We start from the raw sequence: 22,285 nt of genomic DNA on the forward strand, positions 1-22,285 counted from the left end.
TCTAAAAATATCTTTGGTTACCCCAAGGTTCTGAAGATTTTTCTCTGTGACCTTTTTATAGTTTTAACATTCTATTTGTAATTGTGATCTCCTTCAAGTTAATTTTTATTTATAGTACAAGATAGGAGTCAAGGTTTATTTTTTGTCCCATGGATATTCAGTTGTTAGTCTAGGCATTTGTTGAAAAGATCCTTGTCTACCTGTTGATTACTTTGGTGTCTTTAAACTGCCCATATATGTGTAGCTCAATTTCAGGATCATTTATCTATATATCTAAATTCTTATGTTTGATTAATGTGGTTTTAAGTCTTCATATCAAATGGTGGTAGTCCCCCAACTTTGTTGTTCTTTTTCCAGATTGTTTTGCTATTCCAGATTCTCTGCATTTCCATGTAAGTTTTAGAATCAACTTGTCAATTTCTACCAAAAAAAGCTTTCAGGATTATATTGATTCAGTAGATTAATTTGGAAAAGATATATTGACATTTTAACAGTATTGAGTCTTCTAATCCAGAAATTTTGTGTATCTCTCTTTCTTAAGTGCTCTTTGATTGTTATAAATTTTATTGTATGGGATTTGTAAATATCTTACTAAATTCATCCCTAGGTATCTATCCATTTCTAATTTCAGTTGCTAATATGTAGACAAAAATAGATTTTTATGTTAACTTAGCATCTTGTAACTTTGCTTGATTTGATTTGCTCATTAGTGATAGTAGTTTTATTTTATTTGTATAGTATAAATCAGGATTTGCTATACGTACAATCATGTCACTTGCAAATAAAAACAATTTCTATTCTTCCTTTGCAATCTGTAGGCCCTTTATGTACTTTTCTTTTCTGATTGCACTGGCAAGGACCTCTAGTAGCATGTTGAAGAGAAGTAAAAGTTGATGTCCTTTTTTCCTGATGTTTAAAAAAAAAATTTTTATTCATGGATGGACACAATATCTTTATTTTATTTGCTTATTTTTATGTGATGCAGAGGATCGAACCTAGTGCCTCACAAGTGCTAGGTGAGCGCTCTGTCACTGAGCCACAACCCCAGTCCCTTTTTCCTGATTTTAAGGGAAAGCAGATATAAGCTATAGTTTCTTTTTTATCTAGATGTCCCCTTTTAAGTTGAAAATTTTTCCTCTATTTCTGTCTTACTGAGAATTTTTACTATGAATGAGTGTGGAATGTCAAAAATTTTCTGTATATATCCATATGATAGGTCATTTTGCTCCTTTTTTAATGTATTGAATTACATTAATTTTCTAATGTAGAATGAACAACATTCCTGAAATATGCCCCACTTGACCTTATTTTATTAAGATTTCAGGATTTGGTTTCCTAATATTTTGCTAAAGATTTTTACCTCTATGCTTCATTTATCCTTCATCTAGTGAATATTGGTGTACATTTTTTTCTTATATCTTTGTCAGGTTTTGGTATCAGAGTAATAGTGTTATCATAAATATTCCCTCCTTGTTTTATTCTGAGAAATATTGTGTAGGATTGGTATTTATTCCTTATATGTTTTCTATAATTCCCAATAAAACCATCTGGACCTGGAAAAGTCTTTAATTATAAATTAAACATCTTTAATAGCTCAAGGAAGGTATTCAGACATTCTTCTTCTTCCTGTGCTAGTTTTGTTATGTTTGAGACAGTGTCTTACTATGCTGTCTAGGCTGGTCTGAAACTCGTGGGTTCAAGTGATCCTGCTGCCTTAACCTCCAAGCAACTGAAATTATAGGTGTGCACCACCACTCCCAGATTTCCTGGGTCAGGTTTTGGTAATTTCTCTTAAGTAATTTGTCTATTTTGTCTAAGTTATCAAGTTCATCAAGTTCATTTATTATAGAAATTTCCCATGTATTGATGGACTTCCCATTTTCTTCATCATTATGAAAATATGCCTTTTTTTCTTTACTGCTCTTTTGATGATCTTTCCAAATGGATATGAGAGATGAATGGGAACCCTCATCCCCCCTCCCTGCTATCTGGGCTTTTTTTTTTTTTTTTTTTACTGTTTTACATGGTAGTCTGTAACGTTCCTGATTTCTGATCTCATGCTGCCATTTACTGGCTCATGAGCCTGGGTGAGTTGTTTGACCTCTCTGTACCTCATTTTTTTAGAATAGAGGTAACAGTAGCTGCTTCATAGGCTTGCGAAGTCTCGCTGAATTATTACATATAAAGTCCTTCAGATAACTTACAGCATAAGTAAGCCCTATGTGACTGTCTTCTGTGTCATGTTTAGCTTGCTGCTGTTTGTTCTCACCCACACTGCTCAGCTCTGAGTTCTCCATGTGTGTGCTGCCAGGTGCCCGTGCTGTGCTGGCATCCTAGCTTAGGGTTCCTGCTTGTGGTGTGTTGTGAGAGCCTTTCCACAAAAGGCAGATGTTCCTATGGCAAGCACACATGCATTCTAGACTATCATAGAAAGACCACATAACTTTATTCCATTGTCCTCTGCACCAACTGCGGATGTCTCAGTAGTTTTCATCTTTTTTCCAAACTGAAAGGAAGTTGGGGATCAATAATGTGCTTTGATCCCTTGATAGTGGAGCAGTTAGAGTAATGATCAAATAAAAAAAATTAAATTTGTATTTAGAATTACTAATACTCTTGAACTGTGGAGTAAGACTGGCCTCACTCATGAGAAGTATGTTCATGAAGAGAGACCGGCCCTTGAGGAGCTCTTGGCCTTGGTCTGGGCCAGCTGTGATGGTGGAAGAGTTAAAACTAATTGCCAGCCTGGATCTCAGGCCTCCTGTCATGGCTGAGCCTCTCCAACCCCACATCCCAAGTTAAGCTTGCCTGATGCACAAAACACTGTCCCTGGGAGCGCTGAGCAGGAGCAGAGGCATTGGCAGGCATTGGCAGGAGGCCCTCAGCTGCATCCAGGGCAGCACTGAAGCCATAGTCACCCCTCGATGCTCTGTGCAGAGTTTCCTCCCACAAGTCATTCTTCTACTGTGGCCACAGGTAAATATTTCCACAGCCTTCTAGAGCCCTGACCTGTGGCCAGCAAGGCCTCCCTCAACCCTCAGCCTTTTTCCAGAAGAGTGTCTGCCTGTTTTCCCCCTCCCCAATAGTACCACCTGTGCACTGCTCACTGATCTGGATGATGCCAATTTTGGTACTCCCCACATACTAGGGAAGTGCATTGGGTTGAGGTGCCATCTGAGCACAGGCCCAGTCCTCATTACTTGTGGCTACCATTAGAGTGGAACATAAGGTGAAAGAAAACAGCATGGCCAATGGGACAGAAAGTGAGTTGGAGAGAAAAGAGAAGTGCCGTACAGGTGGGAATGGCAAGGTCACCCCCCTGGCCTTTGGACCAGTTTGACCACCTTGCACAAACAGTGCTACCTCTCTTCTCTCCTTAGTGTTTATGTTCAACTTAATTCCACATCACTCAAGGGCTCAGAGACTTTGTCTTACCATTGTAAATACAATAGATTCAGAAGCTCACAGCATATAAGGTATTGACTTAAGGTGAACGGAAGATTGAATACTGTTTCTTCTCTACTACTTCTTCATTTGGTGTTAATGGAATTTGTAGTTTATAGGAGAATTCATATGGGAATATTTTCTATGTGGAAATATTTTCAGAATATTTTATTGATATAGAAAATAAGAGGAAGGTATAGAGGAATTTTGTGCCAGTTAAATTTTTAAAACTTCGCAGGGCTATATTGTCTACTTCTAAGAACATCTTACCAGGAAGGGAAACCCAGGAATCCTGGTATTTTAGAACAGATTTTTACAAGGTGTGTTGTCTTACGTCATTAAGGAGATTCATCTGTGAGATGCTGTTAAGGATCTTGTTGCACAATCGGCTTCATTTTAAGGAGTCTCTGGATAAGAATTCCAGGGTCAGCATTATAACAGGTCTCCAAGGGTTTCAGTATGTCTACTTCACAAATAAGAAAGATCATACATAGCACAGTGTGGATATGTTGTTTCTCCCCTTTTATAGGTAACAAGCTAGAGAAGGTCCTGATCCTTCTTCCAGGGTTTGCTCAGCCAGTCTCTCTGCTGCCAGGAACTGAGTGTCACTTAATGAATAGAGATAAAGAGACTGAAGTGATTATTCCAAGATCCCACAAAAACTTCCACATGAGTAGGAATTGGGGGCCTTTTGTCCTTACACCCAGATAAACCATACAGAGTATTCCTTTCAGCACTGAACATTTATGTGTTTTCCACCTGGTGTTGATATCCTTATTGCAGTTAATTTTATTTTAGAATGCAATTTGTATTTTGGAATGAACAACAACAACAAAAACATGTAATGAACTGGCAGCCAATAGGAAGCATACATCTGTTCTAAAGTGAAACATGAGCATATTTTTGCAATAAGATGTAGCTGTCACAGTTAACTCTGATATGTGCAGATTACAATCTGCTAAGAGGTATTTCATGTGCTAAGCAATTAATCATGGTGTCAAGTTCAATTCCATAGGAGACTTTTCATCTACTCTGCTCTCTGAATTTATTTCAAAGTATGAACAAAGCTTTACTCTTCATTAGGTTTAGCATTAGCCAATTTAGATTTTGGCAAGTGTTATCCTACTTCCCATTATATACCATCCATAAATTGAGATAATGATGGTACATGTCAAGTTTATAGAATGGTAATATACTGTTGGGTGCATAGTCATGGTCCATTACAGATGACTCTGGAGCAAGATTTGTAAGTAAAAAAATACCAGAACTTTAAGAAACACATACCTACTATGTTTCATTCATGAGAACACTGCTGTCCACTTCTCCACATGATCACTACCAACACAAGTATCCAAAATCAAGCTAATCCTACTTCTTGCTTGATGACACAGGCATCTTTGATTGTATTTCATTGATTTTCACTTTAGTAACCTTCTCCCTATATGAGCACCCAATTGGTATATTTTGTGTATGTTTTTTTCTTCCATCTTCTCATTTACTTAAATTGTATTGTTTTGTGTGTATTTTAATTTTTGAGCATAATTTTGGACTCTGACTCTCTGATTGTATTTTCTCTCAGTATTATATTTATGCCATCTAGGTTATATATATATGTATATATACACGTGGTTCATTGCTTCTGACTGTTGCATAGATTTCCATCTTTTGAATGTGGCAGAGTTTGTTTATCCATTCTCCTAGTGATGGACCGCTATGCTACAGCTATCTAGGGATGCACAGTCTTGTATTTGCCTTGTATTTGCTTTCTTGTTGGATGTGTGCAGGAGCTTACGTTGGAGCCCACGTGAAGAAAATGCCCAGGTTTAGCAGGTTTTTAGCATTTTCAAGGTAAAACTCAGTGTAATAGAAAACTTTTGGAACCTTAAAATGTTCATGTTTTATATAAAAGATGACATTCAAAAGTGCAGTTGAGATTACCATTAATTATAAACTGCAGTGTCTGAAGAGTCTATTTTTGTAGCGTCCTTTCCTTTTCTCCTAATGACTCTGCAGGTGTTGGTGACTGCCGCACCTGCTGAGCACCAGGTTGCCAGGTGGGAGCCAACTTGAGTTATCTGAGTAGGCAAAAGTAGCACATCAATTTTATTTAAAGAATTAACTATTTTATCTTGTAGCAGGTATTTAGGTGGTTTGTAAAGATTGTTCATATTCCCTTTTCTTCATCTTTGTGTGTTTTAAGAATTAATTAACTCTATTCCTGTTATACTTTGAACTTGTAAAGTAGCAACACCTAACTTTGGAGAATAAATACTGCCTCATGTGCCACAGGCTATATATATATATAAGTCTGCTAATTTTAATCCATTTTCCTCTATACATAGATATCCTCCTACCCTAGCTTCTCTCAAGATTTTCTCTTTGTCTTTAATCTTATGCAGTTTGAATCTGAGATCTGCCTAAGTATAGATTTTGGGATATTTATCAAGCTTGATGTTTTATGGGCTTCCTGGATATGGTGCCTGTCATAAATTTTGGAAAGTTCTTAGTTGTTACTGCCTCAAGTATTTCTCCTGCCCCATTCTCTCTATTCTTGTTTGGTATTAAAATTAAGCATATATTATACCTTTTGATTGGTTGCATAGTTGTTTTTTTATATTGTTGTGGCTATTGTTGTTACATTATTTTTCTCTTTCCATTTTAGTTTTGGAAGCTTCTTTTGACCTATCTTATTCCTTGACTGTATCTGATCTACTGATGAGCCTATCTAAAAAGCATTCTTCATTTCTTTATGCAGTATTTTTTAATTCTAGTATGTTCCTTTAGATTGTTTCTTAGAGTTCCCTCCTCTCTGCTTACAGTATTCCTCTTTTGCAGCTCTCAGCTGTAATCCACTTTACTATTTTGCAGCCCTGTTGGTGTGGTGAGGTGTTGGAGGAGATGCATTCTACAGCCTGATTAAATCTACCTTTTAGTGGGCTGTGTTTCAGAACTGTGGCTGCCTCCTCAATTCCTCTAGTGGTAGAACTTTACTTAGTGTCCACTCCTGTGTTTCCTGGCTGCATGACTCCCAGTCAACCTTCTTGAAACCCTCACCCCTGTTGACTTCATCCCCCCTCACCCCCAATAGGTAAAACGGGAAGGGTGGAGGGGCTTCCTGTAGCTGGAACTGAGTTTCAGAATCTGCCCTGGTACAATCCTCCTCAAGTAAACCTTACTTGGCTAGGGAGGATCTGAGCAGTGTTCCATGATGGCTTCTCTTCCATTTCCCCTGCAAGACCCATGAGAGCCTAGTGGGGTTCCCCGGGAGAAATCTATAAAACTGGGGGACTTCCATAAGCCTGCTCCCTTTAGAAGTTTCTCACTAATGCTAGTTCACACTCAGCCACCAGCAGTTCATCAAAATGGCCATATACATGTTCCTGTGAGTTGGTAACTCCAGTAACTTCTGCCTCAGCTATGTAGGTCTTGGTTGATATGTCTCCCTGAGTGTACCTGTCTCTCCAGATCTAGGGACCAATACTTTGCCCTCAGCTTGTAGCCAGGTTCAAGAAAAACAGTTGATTTTTGGTTTGCCAACTTTTTCTTGGTGTATTGACAGGAGCTGTAGCTTCCAAGCTCTTCACACATTGCAGCCAAAACTGAAAGTACTTCTAAGTCTTTTTTGAGGAGACTTTATTTGTTTTTTTGTAAGTTTGTCAGTTAGAAATAGTAAATCAAAGCATAAAGTCAATAGTAAATGTGCAACTCGCTTCCAGGGGAACTCAGTAGGCAGATGTTTCAGTGATGAACAAACTTTATCTGGTCAGTGACAGCAGCAGGAAAAGGTCCACAGTGGGGCAGGCAGAATTCTTGCACCTTTCCACCCCCAATCTTCCAGGCTTTCTTCTCTTGCAGATTAGGTTTCCCATGATAGTTTAGGACTTTGATGTCATTTGTCATTAAGCAGCTGAAATCACTGGTTTGGTGCGTGGGATGTAAAGCCCATAATTTCCTGTCAGAGGTTCTCAACTTGGAAGCACATTGTAGCTAGAGCACGTCTCCTAAAACTGTAGGCAGTGACATTGTGACTTTAGCAGAACCTCTGTGTATGCCACCGACCAGAGTTGGTTGAGTTAAAGTGAAGATTTACAAAAGTAAGAGGAACCATATTCTCTTTTCATCTATAAACAGGTACCATCTGATTTTTAGGAGGTGTCTTTGAAGGACATGTCAAACATTCTTTGTGATAATGTCTTTCTTCTGAAAAATAGCTGTTAGTTAAATTGTTGCCACAAAAGTTCAGAAGTCCAAACTGAGTTGAAAGTGGTCAGATGAATCTCTTTGACAATATAGCAACACAGTAATTTTAGAGATTAGCTGTGTTTTACCAATCACCAAGTATCAGGTATCACAGTTGAGATGTTAGTCACCCCTGGAGGAAAACGAGGTTTGAATGGCTCACTTACCTGTACCCTGTCCTCCAGGAGGCACCTGAGCCCTGGTGTTCCTGTGCCTTGCCTGTGTTCTCCCTGGTCACTGTCCATTCAGTGGCACCACAGAAGATATTGTGGGTAGAAACAGCATTGCACAAAATGAAGAACCTAGGCAGCCCTGCCATGTAGTTTCTGTAGGTCACCCTCTGCTCGCCATTGAAGCCATTAACTTATTTAGCCTCCTGAGAATATTTCAGCTCTAAACCACAGTCCTGACATGGCGACAGACAGTACTGTCCAGCAGGTTGCCCTTACATGAAAGATTTCGCTTTTTCCTTCTCCGTATACTCAATTGGGCTTCTTGACTGCTGTGTGGTGTGTCCGGGGGAAGAGAAGGGAGGACCCCTTGCAGAGCGGGTATGGAAGCAGCAGTCCCTGGGGACCCCACTGCCTCCACCCTTCTGATACTTCTTCATCATCCAAGATTTCCCCCTTGTTCACCATACCTGCATATCTGAATATAAACAGAATTTGGGGAGGCTAGGAGGTAAGGGACAGTTCAGCTGGCCCTGGACGCTACCTCAAAAGGAGCATTAATTCCATTTTCTGTTAAGACTCCACCACTGAAGCTTCGTGAACCCTGTGTTCCTTGCCGTGTGTGCGTCAGCTTTTCATCCTTGAGGCAGAATACCTGAGAGAACTGACTTAAAAGGAAGAAGTGTTTGTTTTGGCCCAATGTTTCAGAGGTGTCAGTGCATGGTCGCTTGGCCCTGTTGCTTTGGACCTTGTGGCAGCTCAACATATTATGGCATACAGCCCAACATTTATGGCATACAAGCATGGCGGAGAAGACCTGATCACCTCCTGGCTGCCAGGAATTGAAAACTGAGAAAGAAGAGGCCAGGGCCCCAATTTTCTCTTAAGGAATCCCGCTGCCCAGAGAGCTAACCTCCTCTAAGGAAGTTAACTTCCCACCTACTAAAGGCTTCACCACCTTCCAATAGTACCATGAACTGGGGACCAAGCCTTCAACCTGTGGTGGGCCTTTGGGGGACAGTCAAGATCCACACCAACACCATGGCTGTGCCAGGTGAAAGCCAGTCACTAATGAGGCAAGCGTTTGGCAGGTGGCTTCAGTATGTGCTCCCTGTATGCTTGCAGAACCACTGCCCTCCCTGTCCCCAGAGCACCACATCTGGCCTTGTGCTTAATGGTTTGGGGTTTACAAGTGTGTGTTCTCCAGTGTGATTTAAATTGTCACTTAATGGTTTAATTAAAGTAAATGAAGTAAGTAAGTAAAATTAAGCCACTATTGTAGGGTGTCACTTTGCTTTCAGGCCTTCCAGAGCATTTACAGGCACACAGTTATTAAGTGTGGCTTGTTTTTTGTTTTTTGTTTTACTTGTCAAGTAATCCAAATAATTTTTGAAAAAGCAGAGCAAGCTCCAAATAAAACATAATCCTTCTACCGATTTCACTTCCTTTCCCCGTCATCGCTTCTGGCTTAGAAACTGCTTTGTGCATGAAATGTGAGTCTGAATGGGAGGGAAACAAACTTGACACATGTAAATTGCTTTAAGAAGGTTTAAGGTGTGTTCTTGGGTGACACAGGGATAGCCAAAGCCGTTATTAAGCCAACTTTCTCACCCTAGTGACAAATGACAACCCCATCGTGCAGTGTCCTGTAGTGTCCTCCACCTATTTGGACCCTCTTGGTTAGCAGGTCCTTACAGTAGAGAAAATATTTTTAAAGGAAGAGCCTATGGGTCATACATTTTAACTTCTTTATAACCCCTTAAATTTGTTTCTTTTATTAATTTGATCTAATGGACATTTTTTCCAAGCTACTGTTGAATTAAGTGGGGGAATAAAGGAAGAGGTTGAAAACGTTTCATGTTTTATGGTAATCAGGCGCTCTTATCTCTCATTATTTTGACTCTCCTAACATTTTCCCAGTGTGGTTTTTCCTTTATTCTTCTCTTAGATTTCAGCTTTCCATTAACCTTTGAAGCCCAATTCTTCATTCACTTTTCTTGGGAAATAGCCGGTGCAGACAACCCAGGGGCCAAGGTCTACCGAGTCCCTGGCGCTGTGCTGCCCCTGAGGGCATCTTCTCAGGGCAACCCACCAGGTGGTTGGGCTTGCAGACCCTGCAAAAGACCTCCTTTTAAACTCCAGGGAAGCTTCCTATTCATTATGTTAGTGAAACAAATTGTATGATGCTGTCTTACCTTTTGATAAATATTCACGAGTCAGAGTTTTCAGACCCTTATACCAAAGGACTGTAAACTCCAGCCAAAGGACCAGATCATCCTACCTCTAATTGAATCAGCACGCATTTGATTAGTGTTGTCTGTGACTGCTTTTCATACTCCAAGGATGGCAGAGTTGCATAGCCGTGACAGAGACTATGTGGCTGCAAAACCTAAAATTTATGCTGTGAGGTCCTTTGAGCTCCAAATTAAGAATCTTCTGTGATAGAGATTGCATTGAATCTGTGGCTCACTCTGGAGTCTTCTGATATATGAACGCAGGATGCCCTTCCATTTATTTGTATCTTCTTAAATTTCTTATATCAGTTTTTTGTAGTATTCAATGTACAAGTCTTTTACATTCTTAAATTTATTCCTAAGTATTTCAATCTTTTGCTATTGTAAATGGGATTGTTTTCTAAATTTTCTTTTCAGATCGTTCATTGTTAGTGTATAGAAAAGCAACTGATTTTTGCATGTTGATTTTGTGTCTTGCAGCTTAACTGAATTCATTTTAGTTCTGTTAGTGTGTGTGTGTGTGTGTGCACGCACATGTGCAGTGTTAGTGTTTACTGTTTCAGATCTTGTGCATCTGTGGACAGAGATAATTTTACTACTCCTTTTCCAATTTGGAGTTCTTCTAATTACTTTTCTTGCTTCATCTCTCCGACTGGACTTCCAGTATGTCTTGGATAGAAATGGCTGGAGTGGGCACCCTCGCCTTGTTCCTGACCATGGAGGTACAGCTTTCAGCTTTCCACCATTGAGTATGATGCCAGCTCCGGGATTTTCATATATGGTCTTTATTATGTTGAGTGGTTTATTTCTTTCTTTTGTTTATTTATTTTTAAGTTTTTTTTCTTTCTACATTTTAATTGGTGCAAAATAGTTGTATATAAAGATGGGATTTATTGTTACATTTTTGTGCATGCACACAACATAACAATATAATTTGGCCAATATCACTCCCTAGCACTTCCCCCCTCCTTCCTGTCCTCCCACCTTTTCCTCCTTTTCCTCTACTCATCTCCTTTTGATTTTCATGAGACCCCTGCCCCCCAACCACCACCTCTCATTTCCTTTTGCTCTCTAGCTTCCACTTATGAGAAAAAACATAACAACCCTTGACTTTTCTAATTTGGCTTATTTTGCTTAACCTAATGGTCTCAAGTTCCATCCAGAGGTAGTTTTTTTCCTTGATTTGTTGAGTGTTTTTTATCAGGAAGGGCATTGAATTTTATCACGTACTTTTTCTGCATCAATTTAAATATCATGTGGTATTAAATTCATTGGTTTTCATGTGTTGTTCTACCTGTGTATTCCAAGAATAATCCCATTGGTCATGATATATAAATGTGCTGTTGAATTCGATTTGCTTGTATTTTTTTTGAAGATGGTATATTCATCTGATCAAGGATATCGGTCTATAGTTTTCTTGTTATATCTCTGGTCTTGGTATCATGGTAATGTTGGCTTTTCAAAACAATTAGGAAGTGTTCCCTTCTCTTCAGTTTTGAGGAAAAGTTTGCAAAGTATTATTGTTGATTCTTTAAATGTCCTGGGCTTTTCTTTGTTGGTAAATTTACAGTTACTGATTTAAATTCCTTAACAGATGATTCTGTTAAGATTTCTTTTCCTTCATAATCCAATCACAGTAGGTTATATGTTTCTAGGATTTTATCTATTTCTTCTAGGATATCTAGTTTGTTAGTGTATAAATCATCCACAGCCTCATAATCCTTTTTATTTTTATGGCATCTGTTATAATATCTCTTCTTTCATTTGTGAATTTTGGTGCATGAGTTTTCTCTTTTTTGGTAGTCTGGCTAAGGTTTGTTAATTTTGTTGATCTTTTAAAAAACTCGGTTTCTTTATTTTTTGATTGTTTTTGTAGTCTCTAATTCTTCTCTAATCCTTATTATTTCTTTCTTTCTGTGAACCTTAGTTTTAGTTCTTTTTGTAGATTCTTAAGATAATCTAGGTTATTGATTTAAGAACCTTCTTCTTTTATCCCAATGTTAAGTATCTACTACTATACACTTCCCACCTAGTGCTACTTTTGCTGCATCTCATGATTTTGTTACATTTTGCTTTCATTTGTCTCAAGATATATTTTTAACTAGTAGTATAACTCACTGATAGAGCTCTTGCCTAGCATGCATGAGGCCCAGGGTTCAAGCCCCAACACTGAAAAAAAATTCTAATTGCCCTCATGATTTCTTCTTTGACCCATTGATTGTTTTTAATTTCCACACTCAAATTCCAGTTTTTATTTTGCTTTTGATTTCTAATGTTATTTCATTGTGGTTGGAAAAGATACTTGATATAATTTCAGTCTTCCTAAATTTGTTAAGACTTGTTTTGTGGCTTAACATCATTTATCCTGGAGAAAGTTCTGAGTACACTTGAAGTATGTTACTCACTGTCATTGATTAGAGTATTTAGTATGTATCTGTTAGGTCAAATTGGTTGGTAGTATTGTTTAAGTCCCTGTTTCCTTCCTGATCCTATGTCTGACTGTGCTGTCTATTATTAAAAGTGGAATATTGAAATCTCTGACTATTGTTTTACTGTCTCGGTCTTCCTTCAATTCTGTCAATGTTTGCTGCATATATTTGACTACTCTGATATGTATTATAATTGTTCTATCTTCCTGGTGAATTTTATCCTTCCATGATGTCCTCATTTGTCATTTATTACAGTTTTTGACTTAATGTCTATTTTGTCTAATGTAAGTTTGATTACCTCTGCTTTCTTTTGGCTACCATCTGAATGGGGTTTTCTTTGTTTCACTTTGATCTGATGTGTATCCTTATATCTAAAGTTAGCTTCTTGTAGCATATAGTTGGATCTTTCTTTTAAATCTATTTAGCCATACTATGTCTTTTGCTTGGGGAGTTTTATCTATTTACATTTAAAGTAATTATCAATAGGACAGACTTACTATTACCATTGTATTGTTTTTTATATGTCTTGTAGTTATTTTGTCCTGCTTTTCTTGTCTTTGCTACCTTCCTTTATATTTTGCCAGTTCTTTTAGTCTTCCTCCTGCTCTTCTTTTTTTCTTCCTGGTAGTGATTTGGTTTGGTTCCTTTCTTTTTTTGTGTTTTCTATAGTTGTTTTCTTTGTGGTTACCATGGAGATTACAATAAACATCTTGTGATATGATAGCAACTGATCTTATGAATCTGATAACAATTGGTAACAACTTAAGTAGCATACAACAATCCAGTGCCTTTTTACCTCTTCCCCTTGCCACTTATATTGTTAGTGTCACAAATTACATTTTTGTCCCCATTGTTTTATAGTTACTTTATATTAAAGGTGATTTACACATCACCATTATATTATTGCAGGATTCTGTATTTGTCTACATATTTACCTTTACAAGGTAGGTTTATTTTTTCTTATGCATCTGTGTCGCTGTCTGTCTTTGAATTTGAACTTAAAGGACTCCCTTTAGCATTTCTTTTAACCCAGATATAATGGTGATGTACTCCCTCTTCTTCTGTTTATCAGAGAGGTCTTCATTTCTTCTATCAGACAATTTTTCCAGATGTAGTATTCTTTCCCTTCAGTACTTTGAAGATACTATCCCTTTCCCTTGTACCTGTCATGTTTCTGCTAAGAATTCTGCTGATAATCTTTGGAAGCTCCTTTGTATGTGATGAGTCACCTTTCTCTTGGTGCTATCAACATTCCATCTTTGTCTTTGACTTTTCATAGTTTGGTTATAATGTGCCTTGGTATGGGCCTCTTTGAGTTCATCCTTGTTGAAAGTCTTTTAGCTCCATGAATTTGAATGTTTCCTTCCTCAGATATGGGGAGTTTCAAGCATTACATTTTCGAATAAACTCTGTGCCCTTTCTTTTTCTCTTCTCCTTCTGGAATTCATCCAGTTCATAATGTCTCATCAAGCTCTTTACTTTTCTCCATTCATTTTTTTCTCTTTTTCCTGCAATTCAGTAATCTCAAATGACCTCTCTTTGAATTTGCCTATTCTTACTTCTGCTTGGTCAAGCCTGCTGTACCCATCTAGTGAATTTTTCAGTTCAGTGTTATATTTTTATAATACATGGGCCCAGCTTTTCTGAATGCTGTTTTTTAATGTGTCCACTTTGTTCTGACTCCTTGGTCCAATCTTTTCCTTTTGTGGGGGCAAATCTGACATTGTCCCCTCCCTAGGGCTCCTCTGGGAGAGAACCTGCCTTTGTCTCAGAAGAATTAATCTGCATTTTCCATTTCATTGATCCTATCCTCAGAAGTTTGGGCAACTTCTTGTCATTTAGCCTTGTTCCTTTTAGAATATATATTTCAGTCATTTTGGGGAACCCTTGGGGATATATATGTTTAGCAGTATATCATCTTAAAATGGAAATTCCTGAGGTTATTTTCTTAAGATCCTAATTCCATATATTTTCTTTCAATCTCTGCCCCACTGGTCACATTTATAAATTGTAACTTGACATGTGATTTGTCTGGTAATCAGCAGATGACTCTTTCTGAGGGAGTTTCTATTATTCAATTGAGGCTGGATTCTGAATACAGAGAGATAATGCTGCAAATATGGCACTGCAGGAATCAGATTAGCTTTTCAGAATTCTAAGAATTCAACTTCAGTTTGCATTTTTATTTCAGAAGAGATTGGCTTGGAGACATGCCACTATAAAACACAGCTACTACTTCTGATCATATAGCAATTTTCTAGTTTTTATAAAATAAAATGGTTTCACTCACTGTCTGTGCACCTGGCACTAGATTCCCAGGGTTTGACAGCCCTACAGTGACCAGAGGTGAGGAATGGGCTGATGATGGAATAGGCATACTTTGTCACTGGTACCGGGAAGCATTTAGCACTGATGTTAATTTTCAGTGGTACTGTTCTTTTTATTTTCCCAACTAAGATACCCTGAAATCATTGCTTAATGAAAATTTTGTGGGGAGCCAACTTTTTTGTATTTAGTAGTTTTAGAATTCTGCCCATCTCCCTCCCCTTCCTCCTGTATTTCTTTTCTCCTTTATTTTGTTTAGGATATAATTCTGTGAGTTTTATTTTAAAAGAAGATTGTTGGTGAATAATCACAATCATGACCCATAAAATGTCTTCTGTTTTCATCGCTAAAAGCTCCTTCTACCCTACTAACTATTCATTTTTAGTATGTTTTTCTTCAAATATGAGCAGTTCCTATTTCATCTTAGGTTTTCTTTTTTTTTTTAAGAAAACAAGTCAAGATAACTAAGCTACTTTTTACAAAAATTTTTTTCCTTGGTCAGTTAGCATAAAACAGTTCCCAGCCTTGAAACAGAGTAGCAGTGTGGAAAATATAAAAAATATAAACACTTTTAAAAATTGAGCTTTTGGGGGTGGGAGGAGTGGGGGGAAGGGAAATAAAACAATGAATCAAACAACATTACCTTATGTAAATTTATGATTACACAAATGGTACGCCGTTACTCCATGTACAAACAGAGAAACAACATGTATCCCATTTGTTTACAATAAAAAAAAAAAGCATTTTAGAAAATGAAAAAAAAAAATGAGCTTTTGCTGTACATGTTATTTAGGTTTCCAGCCTAGACTACAGAACTTATTTGATCCATCATGATGACTTGAATTCTGGATCTTGGGTAAAAAATACCAGTTGGAAGGGAATGGAGGGACTGATTCACCCCTCCTGACTGTGGAGCCGCATAGATTCCTTTCTGCTTCTCTTTACCCCTTTTCCTCAAAACCATCCCTGTGCCATTGAAGCTGCATGTGTCTCCCTTCCCACACTCCTAGGCATTGAATGCCAAGAGTTGGGGTGGGGTGGACAGAGAGAAGGAATTTGCTAGCTCTGACTAATTAAATTGATTAACCAGTGTGTGTGAACAGTTGATACCCCTTAACCTTCCTAGTGGTGTTTTTCACTTTTTAAAGAAGATGTGTATTAAAATATGTAGTTTACTTATAATTGGTGGAACTTATGGAAGTGTAGCAAAGGGGGCGGTCAATACAAGAGATTAGGGGAGGTTAGGAAGTGGTGGATGGAAGCTACATCTCAGCCTCTGTCCCTGCATAAGTGCTTTCCATACTTGAATGAGTACAAAGTGACCACTTTCTTCAGATTTTATTCTTGTGCTCCAGTTATAAAAGCCGAATTCTCTGAGCTGTACATGGTCTTGTTTTGGTCTGTTTACTGGGCAGATAGGGATAGGTAATAGTGACCACATAGAGTTAGGAGCCTGGCAGGGCATATGTAATTTATTTATTAATTGAGGAATCTCTGTGTTCTTTTTTTACATAAAATTTCCCCTCATACTGATGCATGTTCATTAAAGTCTGAAGATAAAGCGATCACCCATCAGGCCACCATCCAAAGAAAACCATTGTGAAGATATTTTATTTTTAGGAAAATAAACTGTGGAGAATTACTCACGAAAGTATGCTGATGTATGTATTAATACAAGTTTAAATGGTCTCCTGTTTGCATTAATATTGCCAAATCAATGCCAGCTGTTTTAGTTCATGAGAATTGTAAATAGTTCCTATGGAAACCATATCACCAAGGTCTGTGATAGCCTTGCTCAGTCACCCGATAGCCAGTCCTGGTTCCCAAGAAGAGTGAGCACACCTTCCAGATGGCTTGCCCAAGGGAAGCATATCCTTCCTCAGCAGGATCATTTTGTTTTGTTTTGTTTTTAAAAACAATTCCCACCAAGACTCTGAGGAAGAGGAAATGGGTACAGATTTGTTAGGAGAGATGGAAAGGGTCCAATGACTTGGTCTTCATGGGGCTCTGGCAACCTAAGGCCACCCAGTTTCTGAAAAATATGGAAGATTTATTTTCATTTACTAATTTGTTTATTTCTTGTCTGATATGCCAACTGAAGAGATTATCTCATGAAATTATATTTCAGTACTCTAATAGAATAAAATAATGGCACAGCATAGCTTTTTCTTAATTGTTTATTCTTCATAAATTATATGCAGGTTCTTCTTAATTGAATTCATTCAGTTCAGAAATACAGTATGTGATACCATCTGATCCAGGCTGTACCATCTAGTTTTCCTGCTCTAGACCCCTAATCAGCATCTTCCAGTGTCACCCTTGGTCATGTGGGCACATCAGAGTGAAGCCTTCCTATCCCTGGTCCACTCCAGACCTCTTGCCTGACCTGACCTGGAGTTGTGCTCATTTTTAAATCCTTGGATTGAATTATTGCTTGTTCTGGCATGATAATGACTTTCTTTCCCGCTTCATGCTTCTCCCAGGAGATATCTACCATTGCTTGTTCTTCCTTTGATAATGTCACAGTAAGGGCTTTTTTCAACTGTCTTCTTTTTCTATTAAGTGTGTAGCATTTTTTGAAGGCTAATCTATCTCCTTCATTGATTTTCTTAATGCCTTTTATACCTTCAAAAATACACAGCTATTAATGTTTCATAATTCATGCTGTCATCACAGAGACTTCATTCTTTTGATTGCTTAGATATCCATGGGTGTTGATCTTAGATCACAGGTGACACTAGGTTTGGAGAAGCATCAATAAGTTGAAGCTATATGTCTGACGATCACAGTTACCAATGGAAGCAATACTGTTGGCATAATTTTCAATCTCATATCATTATGTAATAGAGAAGTGGTCACGATGCCAGTGTAGAAGGGAAATACAGCAGCCAGGTTTTAAGTTTTCTGTTTTTATGAATACACATTACATTTCTCTGAATCAGTCTTACTGTATGTGGGGTCAGCAGCATAAGGTTACAAGCAATTATAATCAGTGAGTTAATCAATATTTACAGTTATCATGTCATGAACAAAATGGCACCAGACACTAAGGGGAAGTAGAGGGTTCAAAGCACCTTATGTGTAAGACACGTGGACATTGATTGTGGCTCAGCCTGTGCTGTAGCACTGAGGGATGTTGCTGGGCAGAGAATGGATCAGCCTGACAAGTAGGGCACATTGAAATACACGGTAATTAAGGCACAGGTAGGAAAAAAATTTGTGAAAGACTTTGGAATAAACTTTATTTTTCTATAAAACATTGAGGGTGGCCTAGGACATCAATTTATGGTAATAATTAATTTTAAAAGAATAAAACAAAATGCATCAATAAAAATAGAATGGACTACAGTGGGATGAACTAAATATAACTGATAAGTCTTTGATAATTCACAAGCCAATAATTGAAAAGTACCTAAGATTAATGAAAAGAATCCCAGATCAGGTAGGTTCCAGTTTGTTTCCTTGCACACATGAGTGAGTGTATCATATCAATATGTGCTCTCTCTTGTTTTCAGCATGCACTCCTGGCTTTAAAGTTTATACTTGCATTTGCCATACCTGATAAACCACGACATATCCAAATGAAACTGGCCAGATTGGAATTTGAGTCCTTGGAGGCACTCAAGCAGCAGGTAAGAACAACTGTCCTGAAAAACGAATGCCCAGTATTTCTTCAGCAAATGACAGGAAGCATAATTCATAGGAGTCACTCTAAACGTTTTCTCCAGCATTGAATTACCAATTTAAATAAATACAGAGGACTCCAGTTTAAGATGACATAGCAAAACCAAAATCCTAATACTGTGAGCAACAAATAAGTTTGAAGGACTAAACTAAGCAAACAAAAATATTCAAGCAATGTTAATAAAGAATAGAACTAGCATTCAACCAAAGTACAAGTCAGAGAATTCTGAGAATCACCCTGGGGCTGCTCCCTACAGTTTCTAATTCTGCTCTATATACAGAAATATTGGGGAAGAAGAAGTGAGTAAATAGAATCCTGAATAATATCCTGCAGAGAAAAAGAGAGAACGAAAATGTGTGGGTAGAAGCAGCAAAATTGCCATGAAAGGAGGAACTGCTTCTCAATTTTTTCCACATTCTACCAGATAACAGAGAGAGAACCAGAAAGCAGCCATGCTGGAGCTTACCATTTGGGTGATTTTTCTGCTTGTGATAGGGAGACAGAAGATTCCTAGATGCCCACAGTTAGTTGTCTCTGGTAAGACATAGGGATTTAAGTACTGGGAGAGTCCATAAGGCAGTATCTTCTAAGGAGACAAGCTCTAGGTCTAGGACCTCTTGAACAACAGTCTCTCCAGCCTCTTACCACTTTGCACAGGATTTTTTTTTTCTTTTGTATGTTTGGAGAATTGAATGGGGAAAAGATGTAAAGAGGACCCTCCCCATCTTTCCATCTGGCAGAAGCAAGGACTTCAAAGGTAGCACAATAGACAGGGGATCCCCATGTTAAAGCACTACATGCCCCTGATGAGGTGGGTCTCCCCAGAAGAGGACTTGTGATGGAAGTCCAGAAGAGGGAGAGCCTGGCCCCAGGCAGAACTGTGTTCATGATTATCACATAGTAGATGAGAAGATCGAGTGACCTGTGCTCCTTAGTCTTAGGCAACGGCACTCTTGGCACATGGGTTAGCCAAGTTTTTACATCTTAAACCAAAACCCACACTCGTGCTCCGTGGTGAAACATGGAAGCACTCAGAGACCTTGCAGGGGCCCATTTTCACCCTGGTACTCAGCCTTGTTCCGGAGATGCTCACCAAGGCAGTAGATAAGGGGAAGAATGAAGAAACCTGGAAGGAACCTGGGATGGGCAAGTTGGTCATTACTGGAAAATTAGAAGATTGTGTATCTCAAGGTCACAAGATGAAGTATTTAAAATAATAGGAAAATTTGTTAAGGAACCAGGTTATAAAGGTTATATAAAATCATTTGTTTCATAAGAAATAATAACCAGTTAAAAATATTACAAAGGAAAATTCTCATTTACAAAAGAAACCAAACATAAAACCGTTAGGCAGTAATTTATGAACATAGTATGGATGATCTAAATGAAGAATATTTTTAACACTCTCCTGAGAATAAAAAAAAATGTAATCCTATGAAAATGAAACAACAAGCCACCCTCTTCCCAGCAATTCAAGAGACTGAGTAGGAGGATTGCAGTTTAAGGCCAGCCTGGGCAGCTAGTGAGACCCTGTCTTAAAAATTCATACTTAGATAAATAAATATGGTTTAAAAAATAAATGCATTGCCAATTCAAATATGTAGAAATAAACATTTGAAAATGGAAAGGGTACCTCCAAAAACAAAGCAAAATTCCCAAGCTCTATCAGATATTAAAACATTATGAATACTACAGTAATCATAATAATTAAATACCTTTTTAATTAGGGAAGAAGTGAACAGATAAGTAGAATAGAGCAGAGTTCCTAAATGAACCCAAATAAAACTGGGAATTTAGTTGATATTAAGAGTGACAAACTTGTCAGTGGAAAACAAAAGACTGTTAAGTGGTTTGAGACAAAGAACTGTTTTAGAAAATCACTGCATTTTATTTTATCTTATCACTTATGAATCCCCTTCCTCCAGCCTCAAACACAGATAGTTGAAGGATTCAAATAGAAAAACTTGAACCATAAAACGTGTATTTAAAAGCCTGGGTATATCTTCCTGAGAGGTGCCTTCTTGATTAGAACCCAAAACCCAAATCTTAAAGAAAAATATTGATAATATAAAATACATGAAAATTCAGAACTTTGACAGAAAAATAAACTGGAAAGGTAATGGACAAACTGGAAAAATATTTGCATGTGTCACAAAGAATTACTATCTTTAGTTCAAACAAAGTTTCTACAGACCCAATCCAGTAATTAAAGGGTAATGAGTGAAGAAATGTTTAACCTCAATCAAAATTAGGGAAATGTAAATTCAAGCACCAGTGAAATGCCACATTCTATTCTATTAGAAAATGTTGTTGATAACCTGCTGTCATTGAATATGAGAAATGGACATTCTTTTATATACTATTGGCAGAGATGTAAATTGCTTCAACCTTTCTAGAATGCAGTCGAATCACAATTTGGATTATTCTGCAACACAGAAATGATTCTTACTAAGGTAATTGTTGTATATGCATTGTACCAAAATACAGTTGCAGAAACATTTTTATTAGCAGAAATCTGGCGACAATAAAATTCTTTAGTGTCTAGTTAAATAAATTAGGGTGTATTCATATAATAAAATTCTGTGATTCTACTTTTTAAAAGAAATTTGTGCTGGTGTGTGTATGTGCTTGCACGTACATGTATACACACACATACATGCTCTGGCTGTAAGTAGAAGAGGCAAGATACAAAATATTATCTCCTTTGAGTCAAATTACAAAGAAAAAAAGGGAAGCAAAGGAAAAGGAACGTATTTGTTTTTCTTGGAAGGACTCACTGCAAACTCCCTACAGTAGGTTCTTTTGAGGACAGTAAATAGGTTTTTCTTTCCATATATGGTTTGAATTTCCTGACTATGCCTGTCTTACTTTAGTCAGCAGTAATTCTCTGGGAGGGTCGTATTTGCCATTTGTTATCAGTATACTTTTCTGCACTTACAAAGTTAACGTAAGTAAATAGGGAATGATCCTCATGTTGGTGGTTTGAACGATTCCTTTGTTTCTCTTAAGCCATATTTGGACACTCATGGGCACATGTGGGCACATCCTCCTCTTTCCCTTCTCCTTCCTTCTCCATTTCCTGCCCCACATTCATTCATATGCCCCTTTTTCCCCCTTAGAAAAAGTACACATCGGGTGAAATAGAAGAAACTTTATGTTAACATCAAATACATTTTTTTTATATTAAGGTTGGCTATGAATCAAATATGGAGACCAAGTAGCAATATGAGGCAAATGGGGTTTGTTTGTAAATTCCTCCATCAAACCTCTCAATTAAGGTTGAAGAGACACCGAAACAGGAGGACAGACCTGTGGACTGGAAATTTGACCCCCACTCAAGTGTTTTAAAGTATTTGCTCTGCATTCATTTGAAGGAGAGACAGATGACATGAGCAAGGGCCAGAAAACTAGGATGAATAGAGGAGGGTGGGCAGAGGGCAGTGCTTCCAAACAGCCTTGCTCCTTAGACTTGGGAAGGAACGTGCGGGTGCAGACAGTTTCAGGGGCTGGGTTTTCAGCAGTTCAGTTTACACATGTACTCTTTCCTAAGATGTAACTACCCAATGGTGCCCCAGTGTCCTCCTGGCCGTCCGTGGCCACCTCTCCTTTCTTGATGGCTCTTGTCCCACTTTTCAGAAAGGAACACCTCCCTCCTCTGTTGAACCTTACCCTAGACCTGGATCCCAGTATCAGAACCTCCCAGGTGACAGAGAAACCTTTGAAACTGGAGATGTTAGGGTCTAAGCTGAATTCAATAAA

At 38.0% G+C, this 22,285-nt stretch overlaps 1 protein-coding gene across 1 annotated transcript in view; it reads left to right on the forward strand.

Annotated features, from left to right (window-relative positions):
• The window catches only part of Ano10 (anoctamin 10), a 192,703-nt gene that overhangs the window by 112,921 nt on the left and 57,497 nt on the right, over positions 1–22,285 (forward strand). Inside the window, exon 12 of the mRNA XM_047532217.1 lies at positions 18,357–18,473. Coding sequence (XP_047388173.1) covers positions 18,357–18,473 — 117 coding nt within the window. The remainder of the gene's footprint in view (positions 1–18,356; positions 18,474–22,285) is intronic.

The sequence above is a fragment of the Sciurus carolinensis genome, chromosome 17, assembly GCF_902686445.1.
Source record: "Sciurus carolinensis chromosome 17, mSciCar1.2, whole genome shotgun sequence".
In the NCBI taxonomy this organism is placed as follows: Eukaryota; Metazoa; Chordata; class Mammalia; order Rodentia; family Sciuridae; genus Sciurus; species Sciurus carolinensis.